Source organism: Akebia trifoliata, chromosome 15 (genome assembly GCF_017979445.1).
Source record: "Akebia trifoliata isolate Shusen 1 chromosome 15, ASM1797944v1, whole genome shotgun sequence".
NCBI classification, from domain to species: Eukaryota; Viridiplantae; Streptophyta; class Magnoliopsida; order Ranunculales; family Lardizabalaceae; genus Akebia; species Akebia trifoliata.
In genome coordinates this window covers 5,274,817-5,299,209 of record NC_141389.1, presented here as the reverse complement: position 1 = coordinate 5,299,209, position 24,393 = coordinate 5,274,817, and the positions used below count along the sequence as shown (strand labels likewise).

The following is a 24,393-nucleotide window of genomic DNA, read 5'->3' as shown; positions in this document are numbered from 1 at the left end:
AGTTACTAAAAAAATAGTTATTGATTAAACAATATATATGTAAAAAATTCTAAAGTGGAGAAATTAAATGTACCAAAAACTAAATGTATCTAGTTGACTTCCAAGGTCCTTTACTGGGAGGATGACCATTAGGAAATATAGCACGGAAGTATAGGGCTATATGCTCTTAGACTTGACTTCGCACCTGACTATGTATCTCTCTTTACATTTGCATTTGCATCTGTATCTCCATTTGCATCTGCATCTCCATTTGTAGCTTAGTAATCCTCTCATGTTGTTGATCACATTCTACTTGTGTGTTTTGCAACTCAACAATCATCTTTTCATGTTGTCGATCACGTTCCACTTATGTGTTTTACATCTTATTCAACTAGGATTGCATCTCGGCATAAGTACTACTACGAGATGAGTTTGAAACAGATGTAAAAACTGAACTCGGGGTTGGGCTTAGGCCATATGTACGTACTCTACCATGCCACTCTGGTCCCATCTCATTAGTAAATATCTTCTTGTTTATGCGTGTAGAATCAAATCCGTCACCATCTTTATGTTTTTTTATCATATTATTTTGTATAAAAAATATATTAGTAATTATCTTACATTGAATAATTTATCTTACAATTGACTTCTTACATACAATAAGCTCGACCGATTTAGGATCACTGTAAGACCTATTTTTCCTAGTATGGATTTTCTTGAAAACTTCAGCCCGGAAAGGTAAACTATCATCTTCTTTACCCTTGGCCCATAATTACATGAAAACAACAAAAACAAAAATTAGTATATGTCGTAGGTCGCTTAAATATTAAAACAAAATGATATAATTGAAATAATCTATAAATATATACGCACCATCTCCGACCGGTACTGTGCACAACTCTTTGTCCCCTTCATATGTTTAATTACTTGGTTTTTCTTATTCTTTCTATTCATTTTTGAGATAACCTACACAAATTTAATAACATTACAAACATATCATTCTTAAAAAATGATTAATTAAGAAATTTGTAATAATTTATACCTGATTCTCGAGGGAATTCCAGTAATGAACAAACCAAGTCCAATTAGCTTTTGAGTCGCCAATAGGAATATGTAGCAATCTCTCCTCATCTGTCTTATACTTTTAATAATCTTTCTTTAAATCATTCTTCCAATTTCTGTATCTCGTCGACATACGTTGCATCACCCACTTCTTCTATGAATCATCAATTTCGGCCTTATTCTACAAAAGTACACAATTTAAGAAATAGGTAAAAAATGATATTATTAGAAAAATGGCAAAGACATTAATTTTTATTTACTTGAATCTCTTGCCACAATGAGTCCTTTGAGTGCTTTAGAATGCCAATCTATTTCTTACATTACAAAGAAGCATGGCCAAAATACCTAACAATAGTCCCCAATAATTGTGAAAAATGACTAGCATTCTCCCGATCACCTGATCATATTTATTTCAATCTAATGACATCTTTTAGCCTATCTTCTGGCCAAAATTACCCACATCTCACTTAGGGCCTCTCCTATTCGTGCTCGTAGAAGCTAAAAAGATGAAAACATAACAAATATATATATATATATATATATATATATATATATATATATATATATATATATATATATATATATATATATATATGTCAATGATAAATTATCTAGACGCACATGTCATTAACAATAGTACATGATATTCAAAATAATTTAATAGAACATATCATACCTGCACTACTAACATTGTCTCCAACATCCACAGATGGTCTAGTTCTAGAAGATTCTCCACGAGACATATCTAACTAAGCAATTCATAACAATGAAAATCAATATATTCGCCAATTAGAAGGAAATTTCACTTAACAAACTATCAATAATTTAAATAAAAATAATTTACATAATTAATATCACAACAAATACTTAATCTTTTTTTATAAGTAAAGATTTTATTGAAAATAGGACAAGGAGCCCTCAAGAGAAAAACAAGTGACTACTCCTTAATTGTCTTTTTTCATCTAAACTAAAAGTCTTCAAATTGATGATACTGAAAATTACACTAAACATCATCATTAATAAAGTCATGATCACCGCAATTTCCTTTGACAAGTACTCTTCTTCAACATCTTCTTCAAGCATGATATTATATAGGTCTTGTGGTTGCGTATTTATTATTACATGCCAATCATCATTTGCTCGTATTCTCATAATTGATCAAGCACATCCTCTCCACTCAACGGTTTTAGTGTAAGTTCCAACTCCTTTTTTTTTTTCCATTAAATGAATTTTTATTTGTCGGAGTCTATAATCAAGTGGTAAGAATCGATGATGTCCTAAGTAACATTTTTTGTTTCCTTTCTGTAATTTGACTGAACAACTATCTTTGTGGCAAGAGGGACAAGCAAGTTTTCCTTTAGTACTCTATCTTGATAAATTCACATATGCAGGAAAGTCGTTGATAGTCCATAAAATGGTCACATGCATCGAAGCATCGTATGTCTCAACCGCCTCTATCCACAATTAATTCAACTTATCTATCAATGATTGCAGGTATACTTCAATGTCGTTCCTAAGAGCCTTAGAACTTGGAATGAGTAACGACAACATAAAAAAAGTTGGTTTCATACACATCCATGAAGGCAAGTTATATGAAATCAAAACAACAGACCATATGCTGTGAGAAGTACTCATGTAAGAAAAGGAGTAAAGCTATCGCTTTCCAATTCAAGTCTTACATGTATCGACCTCTAAATTGTAATTGGCCACATTGTGATAGGTGAACTGTGACAAAGAAGAATGCATAAATTTTAAAAGCATTGCAATGCGAAACAATTCGATCAAGATTGAATTCACAGGATGGAGGGTATATATTTCTTTATATATCAAATTTTGCTGAAGAAATCCATGGCATTGTATATCGAAAAGGATTCATGGTGTTGTTCTTCAACTAAAAGGTATAAAAAAGAACATTTAAATAAGCCAAACCTTACTTAGGGACCATTAAATCTGGACAATCAATGTGTTTTTAGTTGCAATATTTGGTTTCAAATAACTAAAATATCATAAATGCAGATCATTTACACTTTAGTAAAGACGAGGAAAAAAGAAAAAATAGAACATCAAAATTGATTTAACAGATCAGAAGGATCACAACATCATGACGATACATAAATCTCAGAGATCTAGTAAAAATTATCTGATTTTCTCAAATAATAATGATCCATACCTAAAAACCCATGACATGAGTCACCATCTTTCAATTGACCTCAATTTTCAATTCCCTGCGTATAAATCTTCCAGGCTTACCTGCACATGAAAGTACTTCACCACCTTTAAACATTTTTTTTATTCTTCAGCAAGCATTTATAAATATAAAACCAAAATAAGCCTAATATCCTATCTTATACTAAATGTAAGGTGTCTTCGTGGCCTTTTTTGTACCCAGTGGAGAGAGAATGATCTCACCCCCCAAGTGTGTAATATACTCCTTTGGGCTATATAAGCCCATAAATTTTAGTCTTCCACTCAATGGAAATAACACAGATAGTGTCCTTTAGTCCTCCTCAGTTTGATTATATTTTAAACATTTAATTTGATTTGTTTATCCAAAACTAATACTTTAATCCAACAGGTAATAAAATAGTCGAGGGTTTTAACAAAACATTTGAAAAAGGAATCTTTTGGGGTGGGTTCAAAGCAAAAAAGATGACATCTATTTGTTGGATACCATGTAACCAACGAACACAAAGAACTGAATACTTGTGTGGAAAGAGGTCAAACAAAATAAACAATTTCGTTCTTCTTTGATTTAACCAAAAAAGGAACTCCTTTTCAATAAATAAATAAAAAGATTTTCCTGTAAGAAATAGTGGATGTATGCTAACAAAGTTGAAATTTTTTAAAGAAATTTACTCTCGAAATTCAAAACCTCAAGTTTCAAACACATTGTTCCATCCCTACTTACTTGATTAAACCTTTATATTATGATAATGCATGTGTGGTTTTACTGTGTTTGAATTTCGACTTATGATGAAGAACAAAAGAGTAGGGACTTACAAAGAGGGGTTGTAGGCGCGACTTGAGACTTTGGTCTTCCCATTCTAACCCTTCAAACCATCTAGTATTATCTCCAGCAAGCTCCCTCAGTTTAGTAGCGCTTTGCAGGCCCAAAGGACGCTTTTCCAAGTTAGGACAATCCTCCACATGTAGTGATTCCAAGGAAGGCCAAAGTATATTGGGCCGATAGAAACCCAAGAACTTTGGTAATCCTAATAGCTGTAAAGTCTTTAATCGAGGGAACTGAACCGTCTCGTCCTGCTCTCTTTCTACCACTATTTCTTCTATCATTATTTCCTGATGATCCTCTTCTACCATTATTTCATCTTCCTCATCCTCCTCTGATTTTATTATTTTTTTCATTTGGCCGCAGTGTTCAATCCCAAGATTCTCTAATCTCTGAAGTCTTTGAACCATGGTTCGTGTAAAGAGATATTGTAATCTTGCACAATGATTCACATCCAGGAAATTTAGCTCCTGGAAGCTTACAAGGGGAATGACTCTCTTCCATATTGTTGTCAGACTTGGTAATGCACACAAATACATCTTTCTTAAACGAGGGATAGCAACATGCCCTTCTTCAATCCCTACTGTGTGAAATACTTCCTTCAACTTATGACATTCAAATATTTTCAACACTTCTAGATTTTGCAGCTTCAACAACAAATCACTCGGAAAAAGTTTAATTATTTTTTGGCAATGTGATACTTTTAAGGTTTTTAATTTGCCAAGGAATCTATTTGGAAGTGATCCATGATGGATCAGCTCAAACCCATTCAGTTGCTGCAGTTCCAATTCCTCCAAACCATTAAATGTAATTTGTGGAGAATCTTCCACCACATACGTAAGATATTCTATTTCATTGCAGCTTTTTATTTTAAGAACCTTCAGGTTGTCAAATCCTCCTTCACCAAGTTTTACAATACTCTTGAGGCCTTGGCAGTGGTGCAAATAAAGTAACTCTGTTTTTCTCAACAATACCTTCACCCAGTTTGCAAGTGGATCTGATATAGCATTAAGTTCCATAGTCCTCTGGTAATCAAGACGCTTATGGTCCATAATCCTCATCAGGTAATCAAGAATCCCAACTCTGGGACGATCTACAGTGATAATAAATTTTTTCAAGTCTTCACCAAATATGGAGATCTCTTGGGACAAACATTTGACATTGCCTACTACATTCAAGTGTAGGGTAGTCAACAATTTCAAAGATCCCAACTCTGCTAATATAGCATTCCCTATGAATAACTCTTCTAAGCGAGACAAGTTTGATAACACAGTTTTTGGAATAATTTTAAGACGGGGGATTTTTGAAAAGCTTAAAAACCTTAGATTGGTCAGTCCTCCAATTCCTTCTGGCAAGCTTTGTATCTTAGTTCCACTTAAATTAAGATATTCGAGTTTCTTCAATTCTCCAACTAGAGATACATCACTCAGTGGATTATCCTCTAGACAAAGTGTTCGAAGGTTCACAAGGCATGAGAGTGATGGTGGTAGGGATGAAAGTAAATTTTGACTTAGATCAAGGGCTACAAGGGATGTCATTCTTTCAAAAAAGCAATCTGGGATTTTGGTAAAAGAGGCATTCGATGATAATGATAAGGACAATAGTTGTGGACATTCTGGTTGATCTGGGAGCTCACTGATTCTATTACCTATTAGTGATAATCTTTTGCATGTTCTTAAATTTTTCATATCAGGCCACCGTTTCAATCCCAAGCCTGCTTTTACAATAAAACTGTTACTTTCCTCATGTGCAATTGATATGGCTGCATCACGAACAATGTCGTGCATCATTACCCATCCATCCCCCGGCCACCTATTATCACCTACTAACAACAAACATGAAGCCATAAGTTTGTTGAATATTGTATGCAACCTTCTTCTGGCATCTTCTAAAGTTTCGACATTTGGAAGCAGTTCCTCTCCCAATACAAACCATATCAAATCATCCACATTAAAATTTGCATCTTCAGGGAAGAAACAACAAAATAAGAAGACATGTTTGATTTCTTCGCTTTCGAAGTAATCATAGCTCAACTTTATCGAGGAGAAGACTGGCGACTTACCTTGGAAGTAGATGGACATTTTCAGTTGCCTAGCCGCATCTACCCACACAAGTTTGTCCTTGCCTCGTAATGCCCTTCCAAGTGTAACAATTGCTAATGGCAAACCTTCACATTCATTAGCAACCTCCCTAGCCAATTTGTCGTCCACAACATCACCCGCATTCAATCGGAACAGATCCCATGAATCTTGATTCGATAGCCCTTCAACTTTGATATTCTTTTGGGTATTCAAAGCATTACAAATATCTTCGCTTCTGGATGTGAGTAGAACTTTGCAAGACTTCTGATCATTTCTGAAAGAGATTCCCAAATCAGCCAAATCCAGACTATCCCATATATCATCCAAGATAACAAGGATTTTCTTTGCCTGCAACCTCACCCATAACTGTGCTGCTCTTGCAGAGATGTTGTCAGATGCAAAGTTTATTCCCAATTTCACTGCTAGTTCACCTTGAATTTTAATCAAATCTGGGTTTTGGGACGCAGTTGCCATCACAACCCTGTCAAAGAGTTGTGGATCTCTCATCACTTGTTCTCCTACTTCTTTGATCAAAGTGGTTTTACCCACTCCTCCCATCCCCCACACCCCGACTCTGTTGATCTTTTCATCCTCCAATGCTTCGATGATTTCATTCTTAGTAGATTCTCTGGATGGAAAAGCCTGAAAATCTACAGAGGACAACAAGCCAGGAAGAGGTGCGGGATCTGATACACAACTGGCACTACTGTAGTTTCTCCCTTCTAATATGAGTTCGTTCACGAAGTCAATCTTCTCGTGTGCATCTTTGCCTAGATGATAACGAGCCAAGCACCACCAGCCTTGGAACCACCGATTGATATCTTCGGATGCATGAATCAATACCGTCGCCTCACCTTGAACAGTGATCACCTTCTTTTGCCATCTTTCAACAATTGGTTTGATCAAATCCCCTTTCTCCTGAGCTGTTTCGACATATCCTTTAATGCCATCTCTCATACTTCCCAAATCAGTCAATTTTCCGTCAAGGATTTGAACATTTGTCTTGCAGTTAAAAGGATAACCAACGTGAGTCAGGATACAAGGAATTGAGCAACTAATAGCTTCTTTAGCAATCGAGTCCATTACTGTACCTGTTGGACAACGAGTTGGTTAAAAACTTAATTGCGTTATGCGTCCATATATATTTAATATTTTCTTGGAAAAAAAAAAAAAAGGACAAAATGGGTTGTATAATAGAATTTTGAAAGAAAGTAACGAAATTGAAACAGAAGATATCAATATGGAAGTTTTGTTGAAGCAAAAAAGAAAAAAAAAATTCAGCTTCTTTTGAAGAATTGCATGCAATTTTAATTCTATTGAAGTTTTGCCTCAACTTGGCCTTGGTAAAATTTTCAATCAATAAAATTTGCCAACAAAAATCCAAACGGGTCGTTTTGCTCAAATGGATTATCGCATTAGCAATCCAACGCCACAGCCCTTTAGATTTCATGAAAAAACTCAGATTCGAAAGAAAAAAAAAATAATCAAAAAAAAATTATTTTTTAGGGCTTGATCCTAGGTGTTGAAAATGGAAGACTACCAAAACTCCCAAATTTTAAATTAAAATATAACGGTGAAAAAAAAAAACACTGATTTTAGAAAAATAAATTCAAAGTTCACAGAATTATATCCTCTACAATCCTGAAGCATCGGATCATGCTTTTGGATGCCACAAGGTTGGCCCAAGGACCCTTTGTAAGAGTGGAATCCTTACTAACTTATTAAGGTTAGTCCAACTCAGTAAAAAAAAAGAGAGTAATGTTTCACCTTCTTTGGTTGTCATAGATATTCTAGAATATACATATTTTTCTAAAAATGAAATGAAAAACCAGGAAAGAATACTTTAGCTAGATATCCATTCCAAATTAAAACTAAAATAAAAAATGAAGAAGAAGAAGAAGAAGAAAAAAAAGACGACTTACTGAGCACAAAGGATCACAGTGTTTCGTTCTTCAGCAGTGGAGAGCAGAAGGAGAGAGAGAGAGAGAGAGAGAGAACAAACTTTATGAAGGACTACTTCTAGGTCAAAAGTTGACAGCTGCAGTGCTGCACTTCAAAATTGAAAATTTTAGACCTTATTTTTTAATTTCCTATCAGTTGTGTACTCGTGTCGGCTTTACTTCATGTTTTTGACAGTTGCACTCCAAAAGATGAAAGAATTGTTCTAAATTGACTTTTGGTGGACACTTTCAATTATACATTTATTTCCTCAACTTAAAGAAGATTAATGTGGGAATGACCTCAATGGGGGACACACGGGGGACATCTTGACTTGGTGACACACTCATGCCCATAGATGTGTTATCTCCAAGATATGAGTAAAATGCACCTACAGACATGCGAGCGCCACCACATCAAGGTGTCCTCCACTGAGGTGACTCTAGCATGACTCAAAAAAGAAATCTATGGTCAGATTGCATTACTCTCTCTCTCTCTCTCTCATTGAAAAATGAAGAAGAAGGAGAAAATCTGTGGAGCGCAACTAATTTTTTATTTTTTTGGAGTTGCAAATATGTCAATGGAATGCAAGTAGGGTTTTTTAAGTGATGGACTGCAATAGGAGAGATCTTTTGCTCACATAAAAATCAATTTTGAATTTCACATAAACCGTGGCTAATCATTTTTGCAATCGATCATGGGTGGTGTGCAACTAGTAACTTCCACACTTATGCCATGGTGATCATGATTTTAAACTCAATTTCGTGTCGTGTCTCGTCCAAGCCCGATACCAAGTTGTCTCAAACGAGTTTTCCAATCGTTTGAGACATCTCATTCAAACAATCAAAAAATTGAACGTAAGTCTTAAATCTCGGTCAAAAAAGTGACTTTGTGAGTTGGTCTTTTTCAGTTCCGATATCGAGTTAACTTGGACGATATGTCTCTGTTTCGGTCTCGGACGAGTTTTAAAACCATGATGGTGATCAATTTTTTTTTTTTTTCCTTTACCTAAATCTCATAATAAAATGTAAATACAGATTAGCTTTCCACTTAAACAATTGGCTTTGCTTTAGAATAAAAAATAACTTTACTTTCCACCAAAGCAACTAATTACTTAACCATTATCATACTATATAATGATAGTCGGTGGTTCAGTGGCTCCACACGGCAATATTACTGTTCCCATGAATTATTTAGAGAGAATTACTTAATCATTATCCGATGCCACATGTTTGTACACAACAATATTCTATGAACTTAGAAAAAAAAATTAAAATTATTTTTCGTAATTGAATTTTAATTTTAAATTTGGGAGTTTCGTGAAAGTTTTTAGAATTTGAGTTTTTCAATTAAATCTAGAGGGATGTTGTGTTGGATTGCCAATATGGCAGGCCATTTCAGCTCAAAAACTCTTGGTAAGGTTTCAAATCTCACTAAGTTAGTAAGGAAAGTATTTTAATAAAAAAAGATGGGAGTCTAAAAAATATTATTTTTGGGTAGTAATTAACAAAACTAATTTTGTTTTGTTACTAGTCCCATTATTTAAGTACGACAGTCTTCTTTGGATATGATCACAAACATTGGGTTCTGTGGTAATTCAAAATCACTATCACATCAACACCGCAACTGTTCATATTTTTATTAATCTAACTGATGACCCCACTATATAGAGGGATAGTAGATCTTGTATCATCCTGACAAAACAATCGAACGATTCATATTTTTTTTTATCAAAATTGATAAATTCATTTCTTCTTTGGATATCAAAACCATAAATTGGGCACTTCGGATATTAGCTTTTCCTTCTTTTTTTATTATTTCAAAGTGTTAAATTTCGTTAATTTTTGGATTTTATTCAGAGTTTTATTCGTTCCAATTTTCAAAAGCAGGAAAATCTGCAATTTGGTCACTTCATGTACAAAGCTGAAAATTCAGTTATATATATATAGGGAACGGATCAAGGGACATATGAAAAAACATATGTAAAAATAGTGTAACATTAATAAAATTTCAAACTGTGGGTTAGAAGTCTGGGATTGAGCTGATTTTTTGTGAGGATGATCTTTATGATGGGAAAATCATCTGGAAAAAAAAAATCAATCAAATATGAAACTTCTAGCCCCATTAAAAGTGATTTAGAATGTGGACCGTCGATTTTTTGTCAATTTTTGTCAATAATTTATAAATCATTTTTGATGGATTTAGAAGTTTCAGATTGAACTGATTTTTTGTGAGGATGATCTTCTCATCATAGCGACCATTCTCGCAAAAAATCAGCTCAATCCAAAATATCTAACCCATATTTTGAAAAACCATTGTTTTTCATAAGACCCATGAACCACACCCATACATATATATATATATATATATGAGTTGAGTTCCATAAACACATAAAGCTACTCATAAAGCTACAACGTTTTTTTCTTATATGATTAAAAATATTTAGAATGGGCTGATTTTTTGTGAAGATGATCTCTGTGGTGAGGGGATCATCCTTGCAAAAAATTATTCCATTCCAAAACTTCTAACCCCATCAAAAGTGATTTACAAAAATTGGACGGTCTAAAATTTTTCAACTTATAAACATGGGGCTAGAAGTTTCATAATAGGCTGATTTTTGGCAAGGATGATCTCCTCACCACAGAGATCATCCTCACAAAAAATCAGCCCATTCCAAACATTTTTGCTCATATAAGACAAAACACGTTGTAGTTTTATGAGTAGCTTTATGTGTATACGAATCCTAATCCTCTATATATATATATATATGTATATTTAGGAAATATAGATTCAAAGACAGATTCTTCATAAAATTTTTATGAACTTTCATATTTCTCAAAAGAAAATTGTTATTTTCATTTAATATTGCCAAGATATATAAGTTTTTGGGCCAATTATTGTGATTGGTAATTTTTGAACAGTAAATTTAACCTCAAAAAGGAAAAATGTCTAAAAATAAGATAAAAAGAATTGGTTCTTGAGAACCAACATTTCGTATGATTGAACCATTGATTTAAAAACAAGCCAATGGTTCTTTATAAAAGATCGGTTCAAAGTGAACCAAACCGATAGTTTTGAAAATCAGGCTTATATTGAAGGACGATGAGGAACCTCTCTTTCTCTCTCTTGCTGAGAGACGAAGAAGAAAATGAAAATTTCCTCTCTTTTTGGTTGAAGAAGAAGATGGAGTGCGACTAACTGTTTTCTTGATTTTTTAAGTGATGGGCAACAATCGGTCGAGACTTTTTACTCACTAAATAATTAATATGGGATTTCATAGATTCTCGATTGACAAATCGCATGAAACCTAACTGGTAATTTTGTATATTGAGTATGCCCACAATACAAGTGGGTTCATGTGATTGGTCAATCTAGATTCTGTGAAATTCAATATTGACTTTCTGTGAGCAATATATATATATTTTGCAACGGATCACATGTGGTGTGCAATTAATATATGGCTAATTTATCTAATGTCCTTGATGATCATTTTTTTTTCTTTTAGTTAAATCATATTAAAAATGTAAATAAAAATTTTAAAATTAGATTTGACAACTTAAACAATGTTGTTTAGTGTCCTTTCAGCTTTCCCACTTGTTATTGTGTGTTCACATCCTAACAATTATCGTATTATACATTGATTCCATTTTAAATAAATTTATAGTCGGTGATTCGGAGACTCCACACATTTACATCCTAACAATAATTGTATTATACATTGATTCCGTTTTAAATAAATATATAGTCGGTGATTTAGTGACCTCACACGGCATTATTGTGTGTTCACATCCTAACAACTATTGCATTATACATTGATTCTATTTTAAATAAATCTATAGTCGTTGATTCAGAGATTCCACATGGCATTATTGTGTGTTCACATCCTAACAATTATTGTATTATACATTGATTCCGTTTTAAATAAATCTATGGTCGGTGATTTAGTGACTCCACACGGCATTATTGTTATTCCCTTGAATTATTGAGGTACAAAAGTCCTGTTAGGATGTGATCACATACATCCGGTTTATGCTAGTTCAAAATCACTGTGACATATACAACAATTTATATTTTCATTAATCTAACTGACCCCACTTTATAAAGGGATGGTAGATCATAAACCATCATGATTGAACGATCTTAACCATTTCGTGTGAAGAGTACAACAAAGATTGCCTCATCAAAAAGTGGGCTCTTAAATAAAACAGTTGGATCTATTTGCAGGTCTGGTACACAATTAGTTTCAAAATTTAAGCAAGGGTATTTAAATTAGGGTTGTCAACCGATCCGATTGGATTAAATGGAAAATCTGATCCGATAACTTTGGGTCTGGATAGATGTTTCGGATTTCGATCTGATATCTTATTGGATCGGATCTGGATCAATCATGTCCATATATGATTTGCTAATATGTTAGAAAATACTGCTTTTAAGCGCCTACTTCTATCTCTATCTATCTCTTCTATTATAAAAAAAGATAAGAGAGAGAAACTAACGTCACGTAGACTTGACTAACTCCACTATAAATTATATTATATATTTGTCGAGATGTATGAAGTTTATTTAGATCTTGTATATAAAATTGTGTTTGGCACAATTTGGACAATGGATTGGATCTGAATTTTAATATTGAATTCCAATAAAAACTTGATTCGATTACTTAATGCATGTGTACTGTGGGAGGGACTTCTTTCTAAATCCCCCGTTAGCTTTGGGGATAACTTCATGCCCCTCACCTTAACAAAAGTTTCCCCAGTGGCATACCAATTATCTCTCCTTCGAAGATTTTACCATTAGAGGTAAGTTTACAAAAGAATAAAAAATCGGTGATGAAGCAGTTACAACAGCTAATTTTGCCAATGCATCCGTAACACCATTGCCTTCCTTGAACACATGACGGACCTCCCATTGGAAAAGGTTTGAATTATCTATCTAATTTCATACCATAAGGATTTTAATTTTCAAGGAATACTCTGACTCTTGACTATATCAACAGGGAATTTATACCCAGTCTCAATAATCATATACTTTCCCAAGAGAAGCATTAGAAGCAAACCATGAAATAAGGCTTGGAGTTCCGCCCAGTTATTAGTACCTATGATTTCGCTACCTTATGTTTTAATTTTATTAGTGAGATTGTCACTTTAAAATTAAAAGAAATATTTTGTGATCTTGCCACCACATGTTCATGCATGTTTTGGGAATTAAAATGAACACTCTACTTAAATGATAATTTTAACAAATGTTGTGCATTTTTTTGGGAATTTTCTCTACATTAATAATTTTGAAGATAGGCAAGAAACTTTCGTTTGCTTATGAAAATGAAAAATGAAAGGAGACTGACATACTTAAAATTTTGAAGATTTAATCGTAATGCTTGATCAGAGTGTCTTTTAAACTTACAATACGTAAATTTTTTATATTTTGAAAAGATCCATCTAGTGTTGAACTTGAAAAATTGAAAATACAAAGTTGTTGAGATCGATGATTGAAAACATCTATCTTGACAAGATTTGGAAATGTTAACCTTAAAGGGGCAAGAGCACGAGTCATACATTTGTGCTATTTGCGATCAGTTGAGGAGTACTGGTTTCAAATTTAATGGATTTGACAAGAGGATATATCCATTGGACAATCCCTAATATCATATTCTTCGTTCATTTTATATGATTTATCAGCTTTCTTCTTGGTATAATGATTTTTCTTTCGATTTGCCTCAAATCTTTTTCAAGAGACTAGATTTCAGATTATGGGTGTTGCAAAATATTTTATTATTGTGGAGCCTGATGGTACAGGTCAACAAGGAGTATTGTTCATCATTTAACACAAGGCTTTTACAAATGTTTCACTGGTATTTTGAGATTATGGGTGCCGCAAATGGTGTTTTCATAATTTCACTACTATTATGTAAAACCTAGTTGTGTTTTCTTAGGATACATATTTTCTTTTTTCAGTGAAATGGTGTAATTTGTAATTATTGTTTTTCTCTTCATAGTGGGTGTGATCCATGGATGTATCTCAATTTTAAAGGAACTGTGTAAACCTTTGTGTTCTCTATATGATTTGTGTTTGTTTTTGTTTTGATTCTATTGTCCTTGTTTTCTTAACAAAAGTTGGGTTTGAGATTATTTTCTCATTCTTTATAAGAAATAGTATATCATTATTTTTTTGGGGGTTGAATTTTATTTCACTGTTGATGACACTATGTTTTGTTAGAAAATATTAGTTTCAAACAACTTTTACAGTAGAACATCAAACCTATACATGGTTGAGATGGTAAGATTATCCCAGTCATAGTCACAAAATTCTCGGAATTTTCCAAAAAACTTGTAAAATTCTCCGAATAAGTAACAAGGCTGATTAAAGTGGTTAGTAGACGAATTAATTAATGATTTATTGGTTAATCATCAAATATGAAAACATTTTTATGTTCACCTTCAAAATTCTATTATCTTCAACATTGTAGTTTATCCATGAAAAACAGGGCTTTTAAGGGAAGATGATGAGTTTTTGCACCCCCCCTAAACAGGGCTTCTATTATATTCTTTTGAATTTTTTATTATTTTTTATGAATATTTTTTGGAATTTATCCATGAATTGAACATCCATCGAATAATTACCGACTAATATGGTCCCAGCTAGGGGTGTCAGTGAGTTGGTTTCAACTCGAGTCCTAAGATACTAAGAACCTTAACAATTATATTTTTTAGGTCTTCATTCCAAAATAAAATTGGAACCCCCAATAAACACAGGTACCCAACAATTTCAATTCTCAAGAATCAAATGAGAAAAAAAGTATTTCACATCATTATAATTTTTTTCCTTTCAAAATATTAACATATTATCTACAAAATTATAAACTTAGTTATAATTTTTTTTTTACTAAAGATATAAGTTAATGATTTTGTTTTCAAAAATAAAAATTTATCTTCTCTAAAAGTTACAAAATAATCAACTTAGTTATAAAAATTTATATTTCCATTAGAAGAATTCAAGTATTTCGACATATTAAATTACTACAAATATTATTCTATGATCTGCCGTAAACTTTATAGCATGCTTTGAACTCAAAACCTAATGAATTGTTCTTATAGCTTCAACAAATTTTTAATTTTACAAAGCGATTTTTCAATGTCTTCTTCGTAATATACTAAGGACATTGATCTTGGAAGGTCATATGCAAATAAACACCTTCATTCTTGTACTAAAAATCACCTTCATCCTTTATAAAATTTAGAAGCCATTCATTCAATGTCCACGAAATGCTATATTATTTTTTGAAAGATTCTTAACAATTGCAATAATTTTCAATAATACATTTTTCCAATGTTCTCCCTCTCCTTCTAAATTTGTTCTTGAACATTTTTATCAATTGTCTTGTTTTTTAACAAGCTCATTTCTAAATCGATCCAAATATCCGTATTAGTAATATGTTCACTTTTTATTTTATGACTTTTAAGTTTCAAATAAGGTTTTCCCTATCCTTAATTCCTTCAGTAACTAATTGATTAGTGATTCGTTTAGAATAAAATAATTTGCAACAAAAACAAAATACTTTATTAAATTCTTTTGAATATACTAACTATTTTCGATCATGCTTCAATCCATTTGGTAATTTTCAAATGTAATGTATAGTTGAAAAATGTCTAAAATTTTCATCTTTGGGAAAATTGAAGTCATTATCTCTAATTGAACATTTTCTGCCATTAAAACTCTTAATTTTATATCAATATTTTTTCATTGTCCTGGATCATAAATATTTGTCGTAATAGAATCGTAAGATTCATTAATATTTTTAGTTTTATTCTTGTTTCTTCTAATTTTTTTTATTTTCTTAATTAAGAACTATTCAATTACACATTTGATCATCATTTTGCAATTGTTCATTATTATCTTCTTGTTTATATAATAAATCTTTATTTAAAATATTTGTTGTATTTATTTTATTTGTGGCAACAAATTTATCTATGGCTCCTTTTTGAGATTGAATTAATTTTTGTACATTTTTTTATTAAAATTTTTCATAATCAGATTTATATTTTCTAATGATCATATTTCTAATTAATAAAAGTCCTTCCAAATAAACACAATCACTTTAATGATCTACTAAATAAAGTAAAAATAAACTAAATTACAAATTTAAAGAACAATAGAACCTAGGACCATGAAAATTGAGAGAATCGATGAATCTCTGTAAACTTTGAATGCTAGATTGATTAATAATCAATGCTAACCACCGTTCACAGCTAACTCACCAGCAATTTTTAAAATAAATCCACGAATTCACGACCCTTTGAATATTTGTTAAGAGAAAGAGAGAGAGATTAGAACTTAAAAGAGAGAAAAAGAATAATGGAGATTTTAGAGTGTCAAAGAGATGGTGTTTTGCATAGAGATGTGACTTACGAGGGAAAATGTTAAAGGAAGTGTGTAAATGTCAATTTTTTATTCTTTAAAAGAAATTTAGTAAGTGTATTTTTTTATTTTTATTTTAAAATTTATAATGTTTTTTTGGAGAAGTTCCAAATTGGGTGGTGTTTCATTTATTATTTATTTTTGTTTAAATTTAAAAACTAGAATAGTACAAGAGAGACAAAATAATTAGGTTGTTAATTATTTGTTAGAAACTAATGAAGAAATCCTTGGAAATGGGAGATTTTGCAACTACTTATTTCCAAAGTGCTACTCAATTAAAGCCAACTTTTTGGGGGCCTTAGGCTGGGCCATGTATTTAGCCATGGGGGGGGGGGGGGGGATCTTATCTCTTATTGTTTAAGTTATTTTTAAATTAGAAACATCTACTTTAAAAATAAAAAAAATGGAAATCGTTTCTAACGTTAATACAAGATATCTTTTATGTTTTTCTATTACATTAAAAAAAAAAAAAAAAAAAAAAAACGGGTTGGGGGCCTTCTATCTTTGCGGCCTTAGGCAGCCTCCTAAATGGTATCTCTAATCATGAAAGGAGCACAGACAGTCTCCCTTCCATCCTCTCATCCTGGTTCTTAATTTAATTATCTAACTCCACCAATATTCGGTATAAGGCATGGATGATTATACCCCCACCATCCAAAAGAAACACTTACCATTGGAAGTTCTTCAGACTTCTTGTCCGACAGAATAGTACGAACAATCATGTTCAACAAATGGTTAATCTGCAAATTATAGATTGAAGAGTTTTTATTACAGCAAAATAGGGCTATAGCGACCGTCGCTACAAAATACCGATTTACAAGACTTATAGCGACAGTCGCTATTGACCGTCGCTATAGGTTAGTCTTTAAAAAAAAAACATTTACTACGGTTTTAGCCATCGCTAAAAGTTTTTGAAAAAAAAAAAAAAATTACACCAGCCCCCTCATGTATTGCTGAATATTGGAGATACCCCTATGTTTTGAAATTGATGACCTCGACCCCAACTATCAATATGAAAAGACCCAAATGCTTTCTCTACTAGAGCTTGTTACTATTATACAGACTGATTCAAATTCTCACAGAATCCAACTCACACACATAATAAAATGTCACCAGAATCCAACTCATGCACAGGCACGAGCACACACACAAGTGCGCACAAATACACACACACACACACACACACACACACACACATATAAATACCTATCAGCTTGCTCCCCTTTGTCAAAGAAACCCAAGAACACGAAAACTATGGAAAAGCAACCTCTTTAACTCAAAATAGATAAAAATGTATATAGTAAGTTAATAACTCCTTTGCTAATGGAATCAAAACTACATAAAGTCATCAAAACTTACACCATTGAACTCCTTAAGAAAGACAACCCAATGGCATATGAAAGTTTCTTTTAAACCACCATGATGCAATACACTTGTCTTTCAACTATATGACCATTCCTCTACTTACAAATACCCAACGCCATTGACAGTGGGAACATCTTCCACATAGTCCTCGTTTTTTAATCAAAATCCTTCAATATTGATCACATGATTAAGTAGAAAGTTAAAACATATTGAGATTCTCAGATTCTTTTAGCCATAAAATAACTTAATTTCCACTTCTCTAATTCATGCATCCTAGGACTTCTGGAAACTAAACTAAAACCTTTTTTTTTTTTAGGAAGTAGGAAGTCAACATGCGACTCCATAGAGAAGTGACCCAAAGAAAAGGTCACATTTACCGATAAATAACCACGTAACCACTGTAACTAACGTTTCTGACTATCTATTAACATGTAAATGGTTGGAAGAAAGGAACAACAATACCAGTAAAGAGCGCATGCATATCACAAGAAATTGATTGAAATAAAGAACTTCAATTTCAGGAACTAACCAACAAATGAGAGAAATCAAGTTCCTTGTGTGACAAAAAATTCAATATCAAAAGGTGCAATATGGAACATCAAATATTTCGAGTTATTAGTTGTACAATTCTCGATATAAACTTCAATAAACTAAATAAATAAAGACATAAAGACTTGACAAATAAAGACTAAAACGAGAAAAAGAAGGTAGGAAACAGATAAATAAATATAAGAGAACCTACTCCCTTAAGATAAGAAGATGTTTGATAAGGAAAAGTTGCCAATCCATTGGTAATGACCTTTTTGCAATGAGTTTGCTTGCTTTCTGTAGCAAAAATTAAGTAAAGTGAAAATAACAAAATAGAGCCTTCGACTTATGAACCAATAATTCAACACATGGTCTTGTGAGAAGCTTAAACCAAACTTACAAAGAATATTTCCGTGCCTCAAGGGCACTGATCTACCCCCGAAATATCCATAAAGGAAGATGGCATTACGGATTACAGTATCATACTTATAGTAGCACTACAATTTTCTGTCATTTTGTGAGGCAGTGGTATCTGTGTCTACATTTTTTGGAATCTTTGGTACTTGTGTGTATATTTTCTTAAGGGGTGTTCTAATTCTGGGGTTCCTATTTTGGGAAGTTTTAAATGTTTTAGTAACTCTCGTTTATATAATTAGAGAACTCTCTTTCATATAGTCATATTTTTGGAGATTATATGCTGGAGTGACCCTCATCTTCTCATAAACTTTGATCAAAAGAGAATGATCCAATACAAATTAAATTAAGTACATGTATTTAAGAGAACTACTAAATGTACTCTACCAACAAATAGAGACAAACTAATAACAGGAACACACCTTTCTCAAGCTTCAGCAATAGCCCTTTCAACAACAACTTGTTCTGCTCTTCGACGTGCTTCGAATATATATAACAAAAAAGAAATTAAACTCATGTTACTCAGAAGTCAGAAATAAAATAAAATATTAAAACTGAAGCAATTAACATGGTTTTGCACTCAATCATTGAGAAAACCAATACTAGATGGAATTATCATATTTGAAAGCTGAATTTGATGTTGATTTCAATTAGTTATATTTTTAGACCTCTGTAGGCCTAAAAAGCTGTAATTAGCTGAAGTTGATTTTTTAGTTTTTCAGCATTAGTAGTCAATTTCTTAGAATTAATCCTGCCCATCATGAATTAAATGCTTAAATTTGAAAGGGGTCACAATCTATGTTCAGCCATGCTTTTCGTAACCTACACCATGTGACATATCTGCAAAAAGCTTCTGAAGCCATTATAAGAAATCATACGTTGTAGGGTGCTATATGGAAAAGTGTTCATTGAGAAGAAGCAGATTGCCTAAGTTAGTGGAGAGGACCCAAAGCTTGACAAACTTTCTCCTAAGTGTAATGGGGCATTTCCATCCATATCCTTCCATCTAAAGACAAAATTGCTGAAACAAATTCCCCTAAATCAGAATTCAAAATCTCTACACTCATGCTTAAAAACTAAGTGTTCCATCCAAACCCACACTACCTAGGATATCAGGGTGGTGTTGGATGGGGGAGGGTAATTAAGATTTATAGATTAGTTTTGCACTTTCTGTTTCTCTCCAATTTTAACTGAGGATGAGAAACTCTATGCTTATTTGCTTTCTACCAAAAACATTTCTTGAAAAGGTGGGCAAGCCTATGCATATACTTACATGGCTTTTATTTCTTCCTTCCTTTTTATTTTCTCAATTTTTTTTTTTTTTTTTTTTTGTGGGGGGGGGGGGGGGGGGGATGAGTGGGGAGGATGTTTATAATTAAAATTTAAAGTTCGACTTTTGCTGCTTTCCAATTTTAACTGAGAATGAAAAACTCTATGCAACCAAAAACATCGATTGACAAGGTGGGCAAGTCAATACCTATCCCCTATCTACTGAAACCTTATCAAAAGAAACATATACTTACATGGCTTTTGGGTTGGATATATCTAAGAAGTCCTTTGTGTGGGCTGTAGTTTCACGTATGTTCCCTTTGGGAGAGTCATGTTTTTAACTCGCACAGTGTCTCCCTCTTGTAAGAGCATGTTTTCCATCATCTATATACAGCACAATTGAAATATAAAAAAAATGTTAGTTTCACTAACCCCTTGCATAATCAAGGTGAGCACTTAAACAACACAATATGGATGCAGGCAGAGATTTGCACAAACTGATTGATGCCTACCCAGTACGGCATGTAGATCATTCCTTCTTCAGCAACGAACTCCAGCACACCACAATGCGAAACCCGCTTAGCGGCAGCATTGCGAAGCTCAAACAACATTGGATAATCAATATGAATAGATGCTGTAGGATGAAATTTTAGTAATAAAAATCTGCATTAGAAGTCATGTTGAATCAAAAGTTGTAGACATATAAGGTAGAAGAAATGACAAATCGTACAAGATAGAACCATTCACAGCAGAAGCCTTATGAACAATAATAATATGGATTGCAGCATGGATTAGATATAACCATGTTGATGTATTCAATCAGGAACTCAATTGGATCACAAAGGGCAATCAAATGTGTGTTCAAATAATTACACTTTCAAAGCAATATAACAAAAGGCCCATCTTGTGATTACGGCTTGACTCTGTTTTGGTTGCCCAAGTGGGGGTTGGGCAACTCACCCTGTTCCGACCTTTTGAGGGGTCAGAAGGATAACGTGTGGGGGGGTGGCGTCCAATCTAGGTAAGAGACTATACTTTTTCATTTTTGGGCAGGGCTATACACCTTTAAACAGTAATGGATGTTAGAAACTTTTCTGGGCAGACTAAAGATCTATAAGCAGGAAAACTCAGATGCGTGTTAGGAACATGAATTGATAAGCTGTGAAGTATTTAAAAGAAAAGAAAAATACATTCACAGTTCATCCAATGTCTATATGGTTTCAGCCTATTTACTATGCTTAGAAGCAAGGAAGAAAATATTCCAAAATGAAAATTACAAGACACTCTTTTCAAGTTTTTCTTCCTTGTTTGTTTTTTAGCATAGTGGAGAGGTTTATTCTTCGCGGATGTAGCCACATCGATGAGGTGAACCACATGAATAAGAAGAAATTATTCTGATGTAATAAGAATGAACAACTTGATTAAATTTTTTGTCATTAAAACTAAACTTAAATAGAAACAGAGGGGAAGGTGCAAGAGAAGCAAAGGCAAGACTCTAATACCCGTGTCGGGACCTGGCACCATTGCTATTTATAATGACAAAAAAGACATCATTGTGTGTTAGATTTGTGGGAAGAAAGGCCATGATGCTCTAAAATGCTTCAACAGGTTCAACCACTCAATCCAGACTGATGACATACAGCAAATCCAATGCTGGTAAGTTAAACTCATACACAAAAAAAATCAAAAGAAGTAAGAAATCTACTAAATTCAAACAAAACATGTCTAGTTACTTCCTTGTACATATACGTTTATATTTATAGAATGAATCAGGATCAAAACTCTTATTGGAATTAGCATGCTTTAAGTGGATCCAGTAAGGTGTCGTGTCTAAGTGGCATGCTTTAATTGGAGTTTAAAACACCTTGGGCTCCTAACCAAAAGCCGTGCAGACAGCCCAATGTGTTTATTTTGCAATCAAAATGTGCCACGTAGACACCATTCTAGATCCGAACTCTTATAGAATTAGTTTAAAAAAATAGTTTTTATACTCCTATTCAAATATTAAGATAGAGAATATCCTAAATATTGGACTAGTCCTCTAACATAACTCCTAGTCAAGTCCTACCACAATTAGAAACTAACAAAAGAGACAAGTCCTACACAAGAATTCAATGCGATCTCAGCTTCCTCTGAATGCATTTTGTGCTGAATAACAATTACCATATGGACAAATTTCCAAGATTATCTTTGAAAAAAAAATACAATTAAAGTTGTGAATTATGAATGTAATAAAGAGAAATGCTGCATTTCATGAATCAAGGGAGTAAAGAAAGAACAGAAGCCAAAAGACACCTAGTTATTTATCATTTAATAAAGGGTAAGGTCAGAAACATAAATATAGATGGATTACTGCATGTTTAGATAGACCACAAAAAGAAAAATAGAAAACCCAATTGATCAAATAAAATCTAAAATAAAAGAAATAAGTCAAAATTTACTATTACAGAAATATTACATCATACCAATACCAAATTAAAATATTACATAATAATTAATATCTAAGTTTGCTAGATGGGCTCTTCTTGCACAGAAGCTACATTACAATTATGTGATAATTAAACCCAACTAGACCTTATCTCCTAGCACAATAACATTATTCTTGTTGCTTATCTGAAAAACTTAATTAAAACACTAGTTGACATAACCTGACATTCCAAACTAACCCACTCTTACCCCTCTCAAATGTGATTATATGAAGCTGAGGCAAAAATAGTTCAGTACCTGCATTGTAAAAGGATGGACTTCTCATTTAGATGACCTTCTCCATCACAACAAACCATTCCAACTGAAAACACACTTTTATGAAATTATAACTTCTATCATTAGTACAAATTTTAATTATAGATCAACTCAACAAATTTTAAAAAATGAACCCCAACAAGTACATTTGCATTATCAAAAAACATTTTTGCTCAAGTGCCAATTGTCCTAAGAATAGTTGGTAGTGAAACAACTTAACATTTGCAATGGGTTTGAATCAAGGACCTGCTTTAAATCCATATATTTTCACATTGGTCATAGACAAATTAATTGTTCATATTCAAGAGCAGGTTCCTTATTGTACAATATTTGCAAATGATGTAGTTCAATGATAAAGCTAAAGAAGAAGTCAATGCAAAACTAGAATTAGGGATAAATACAATAAAAAAGGATTTTCAAATAAATAGGATGAAAACATGATATATGCAATAAAAACTTAATATGGATACTCAAAGGAAAGAGAGTTAATTGTGATTGATTGGCAAGGATGACATTTAAAAAATTAAAATAAAATAAAAAAAGCAATTGGGGCTTACACCATGAGGCCTCAAAACAAGACTTTCCCAACAACATGCCCTAAAGCATTTTACAAAAGCATAACATCTGGTGAGACACACACTTTGTCCAAAAGATGCATGGATGACACCTGTTATATGATTGCCACATTACAAACTGAAATAGTACAAGAACCATATGACCAACATACTCTACAAGACCGAATGTTGGACATCCAAAAAACATATTCAAAGAACCAGAAAATAATGTTGAAGTTATAGTGATGGATAAGAGGAAAAACTAGAAAGGAATAAATCATAAATGAGCCCATTCAAAGGAATCCAAGGATGACCAAGTATGAAATAAAATTGAGACAAGTCAATTAAGATGATTTTGATGGGTCTAACAAGACCAGGACATAACACTACAGAAGATAAAAAAAATCGAAACCAAGGCTGAAAACTGAAGTGGATTGGGGTAAATAAGAAATGATTGGAACACATGTCCTGATAGAAAATATATTTTCCCTCACTAACCAAGACTCTATGAGGGATTCGGTGGTGATCTTTTCTAAGCCTTACTATTTTTTTCTTATCCAAATTCACAACTAGGAGTGTCAATGTGGCTCTTTGCAGGTATGAATTTGAACTAAACCTAAATGCAAATCTTCACATTCCCGAGCTTCTACATATAATCCTGATTTGATATCAGTGCAGGGGCAAATGCAATATTTACCCCACACCCAAACACCCCTATTTTTGCAATTTTTTGCCCCTCTTAAAAGAAACATAATATCAAAATAAAGATTGAAATGGAGTACAAACTGCCAAGATTACTTGAAAAACTGCATGTCTTACTTGGATTTCAATAGTCATTTGTGTTATAATAGTTTGAAGCTTTATCCCAACTGAAAAATCAAATCTTAGTGAAAAAATGAATTGAAATAGAACAAACCAGAGTGTGAGAAAACTTCAAATCTTTTAGTTTTAACAGAGGTTTAACATAATCGAACTGTACCTGAAGGTGATTGGTGTTTCGAGCAGATGATCGAAGCAGAAAACCCTTGTAGTAGTAGCA

The 24,393-nt window shown here is 32.9% G+C and overlaps 1 protein-coding gene across 9 annotated transcripts; it reads right to left on the bottom strand.

Annotated features, from left to right (window-relative positions):
* LOC147384061 (putative disease resistance protein At4g27220) lies at positions 1-8,178 on the bottom strand. Of its 9 annotated transcripts, XM_086425609.1 has the most exons (7): positions 8,052-8,178; positions 4,042-7,220; positions 3,212-3,306; positions 1,722-1,790; positions 1,022-1,222; positions 853-945; positions 1-739 (listed from the first exon to the last, which is right to left on the bottom strand). In XM_086425609.1, the coding sequence occupies exons 2-3, from the start codon at positions 7,210-7,212 to the stop codon at positions 3,259-3,261; spliced, it is 3,219 nt and encodes a 1,072-aa protein (XP_086281735.1). In that variant the 5' UTR covers positions 7,213-7,220; positions 8,052-8,178; the 3' UTR covers positions 1-739; positions 853-945; positions 1,022-1,222; positions 1,722-1,790; positions 3,212-3,258. The 9 variants fall into 9 exon arrangements, with proteins under 9 accessions (XP_086281735.1, XP_086281734.1, XP_086281736.1 ...); XM_086425608.1 differs by having other exon boundaries at positions 1-945; XM_086425610.1 differs by having other exon boundaries at positions 1-945; positions 1,722-1,786.
* Between the last annotated feature and the right edge of the window lie 16,215 nt (positions 8,179-24,393).

What these genes read in the sequence shown, in the direction of transcription:
- LOC147384061 (XM_086425607.1), bottom strand. Translation starts at nt 7,212, where the DNA reads ATGGACTCGATTGCTAAAGAAGCTATTAGTTGCTCAATTCCTTGTATC.